Genomic DNA, 2920 nt, shown 5'->3' on the forward strand with positions numbered 1-2920 from the left:
CCAGGTCTCTCTGAGTGCGATTATGGACGGTTGTTCAGGGTAAGCTGGCTGTTTATGATGGCCGAGTTTGTTGAAAAGGCTAAGGCAGTTTGTGGACAAGCATTTCAACACTGTCTCTTCTGCCTCCGAGGGTGAGGAGCCGAAAGTTGAGTGACCAGGGTGGTTAGCAGACTTAATAGTTGTCCACCGAGGTTGAGCCCAAGGCTCCGAAAGGGCTTGTGGGGCGATGTCGTCTGCTTCCTGTCTTCGTGGTTTCAGGGTGTGCTTTTCGCTTACGAGGACCGGTTTACTCAGAAATTTTGGCTTTGGGGGACGAAGTCTTTTTCCCCGTAGTCGAAAATTTTGACCGTTGCTGTTTGTGGATCTTTCAGCACATCCATTTTGGTGACCAGATTTGCGGTTGATCAAACATTTGCGACAAGCTTTCGCCTTCCTGGATTCTTGAGGGTTTTGACGCGATTTGACCGGTAGAGTGTCTCTGTGAGGCCCTGGGCACTGGGTGGCGGCACAAAGAATTAATGATTTTGGTGGCACTCCCAACAGGCTCATTTTCGCGGAGGACTTCAGCTTGAAGCCAGCCAGCAATTTTCTGATCTGGCGAGTTTTATGTGGCTTTTCTGGCTGCAGTCGCTCTTCTTTCGTGTTTGTGTAGACACCCTATCCGCTGGCGATCGGCGTGGCCAACTGGGTGTACGAGGGATTTTCCGGATGGCTGTATTCATGTTTATGGCTTTGGTTGTCGGGGTCCTGGGCGACGGTTGTGTCCACAAGCAGAGAGGCCGCTTTTGACGGAGTGGAGCTGGAGATTGGCTTCGCTTCTTGTCCCCGCACATCGGACAGCCATTTCGCCCACATCTGTTGTGGTTTTTCAATGGCTGCAGAGGGCAATCGGTATATATTGATGTCATGTTTCGGACTAGATGTAAAATAAGAAATGTGCACAAAATATCAAGGGTTATCTCTCAAATGTTTTGTTAGAGTAATAAAATTCAACAATTACTCATTTGCACTCTGTTACTATATTGAACAACGGAAAAATTCTTTCACGAATTTACACGAGGGAAATACGAAACCGAATTCGAACGTACCGCGCAACGATATGGGACACCTGATCCTCTACTATTGCTAACGTTCCGGTAACTGCAAACAGTATCCACTAGCTTCGGATCTTATTCTAAACCCTACCAGCCTCATGCTCACACGTAAGCCTGTGTTGCTTTAAAAGGTGAGGGAATAGCAGACGCTGATTTAACAATGATGGCCGTTGTTTTGATCACGGAGCTGGGCATTTTGGTGGTAAGCACTTTGTGAAAACATAACTGCGATTCGATTACAATTGTACTTTGAGCCTCAGCGCATTTCAACACAAATCAAGCACCTACTATCATACTTGCAACCAAAACGCCCAGCTCAGCTAAGCGAACTGACCTTGATCGCACTCACGCATTAGTTGAGGTGTCGTCTACCTGCCGGAAGACCTCTGCAGCCACTGAGGATGGCACTCCTGGCTGTCAGGGGCACGATTGAACGTGTGTTGGACAAAAATATGCAGGATCTTGTCCGAGGTATCAGAAATCACAAAAACGATGAGGTACGACGTCCGTCATGCTATTCTTATTATAGCAGGTGAAATACATAAGCGAATGCTTAGAAGAAATAAAGAACGAGCTTAAGCAGGGCTCGTTTCCTTCAAAATCCAATGCTGTATCAAAGCTCATATATGTAAACAGCAGTGTTTTTTATAGGCTTATTTTTTAGTTACAAATGCTCGGATATGATATCAGCTGGGCCATGTTTAATACGGTGGAAGTCATGAGCTCCCCAAAATTCACGTTCAAAGTAAGTGTCATATTTTTATTGCGTGATTATTTGCAGCGTATCGGCTATCTGTCCGCTTCTCAAAGTTTTCGTCCTGGTTCAGATGTGTTATTACTGGCCACCAATCTAATTCGCAAGGCATGTCTGCTATTCGTGCACTTACACGATCTTTAGGACTTGTGCAGCGCAAATATGTACGATGCCGGGGTGGCACTATCTGGGTTGTCATGCTTCATGACTCAGGACCTGGCGATGGATCTGTATAATGATGTCTTATCTCTGGTATGTTTTTCTTTACTAGTTCTGACCGTTAGTTTTGCATATAAAACCCAGCATGCTATTGTATTCTGGAGTATCTTATAGAGCGTGTCTTTGGCTGTCTTTCATGAAGGCCGCCATGTGTTTGCGAGCACTTGTAACCTTTCAAGTAAACCGATCAGCTAGTAGAGGGATGGTTGTTTTTTAACCTCTTCGATTCAGTAAATTCCCTTATGTGACTGTCCGCTGCGGTAAACCATAGTGGAATAGTGAGGTTATTCCTGATTCATGGTCGGTCTTGACTGCTTAGCCTTCTCAGGATAGACCGGTCCTTTGTAACCAACTGGGTTCACACTAGTGAGTCAGTGGCTCCGAACAGGATTTCCTTGTGGATCCAACTTCTGACTCAAAGACTGATTAGGGCCCCGGAATAAAACCCTACACTCCCATTTTCTCATAAGCCAAAGGATCAAGATGGGGTATCCCAAGGAAACCACCTGCCTGGGTACCAGGGCGCTGTTCAAGATTTTTGTCTCAAGGTGAAGATATGGTCGATAACTCCTCGACCTGTACGAAACCGCGCTTGATTCTCACGAATCTGTCGCTCCCGATTGTCCATCAGTCTGCCCAAAATAATGCCAGAGAGCATCTTAGATGCGACATATATCAGGCTGACATCACGATAGTTTTCGCATGACGTTCTTGCTACCTTTTTGAAAACTGGAATGACAGTCGAGGAGCATCATTCGGCTGGTATTCCGTTTTCGTTTCAAATATTCTGCAGTACAGTGGTCAGACTATTCAAGAATACCTCGCTACCTTCTTTGAAGAGCGCGGGGTGTAG

General features: G+C 46.0%; 1 protein-coding gene across 1 annotated transcript in view; it reads left to right on the forward strand.

The window, feature by feature from the left end:
* Positions 1–1495: 1495 nt before the first annotated feature.
* T265_04176 (hypothetical protein) overlaps positions 1496–2920 on the forward strand; it is a gene marked incomplete at both ends in the record, with an annotated part of 57212 nt that continues 55787 nt past the window's right edge. Inside the window, 2 exons of the mRNA XM_009168846.1 lie at positions 1496–1591; positions 1627–1722. Coding sequence (XP_009167110.1) covers positions 1496–1591; positions 1627–1722 — 192 coding nt within the window. The remainder of the gene's footprint in view (positions 1592–1626; positions 1723–2920) is intronic.

Source organism: Opisthorchis viverrini, assembly GCF_000715545.1.
Source record: "Opisthorchis viverrini unplaced genomic scaffold opera_v5_67, whole genome shotgun sequence".
Lineage (NCBI taxonomy): Eukaryota > Metazoa > Platyhelminthes > Trematoda > Opisthorchiida > Opisthorchiidae > Opisthorchis > Opisthorchis viverrini.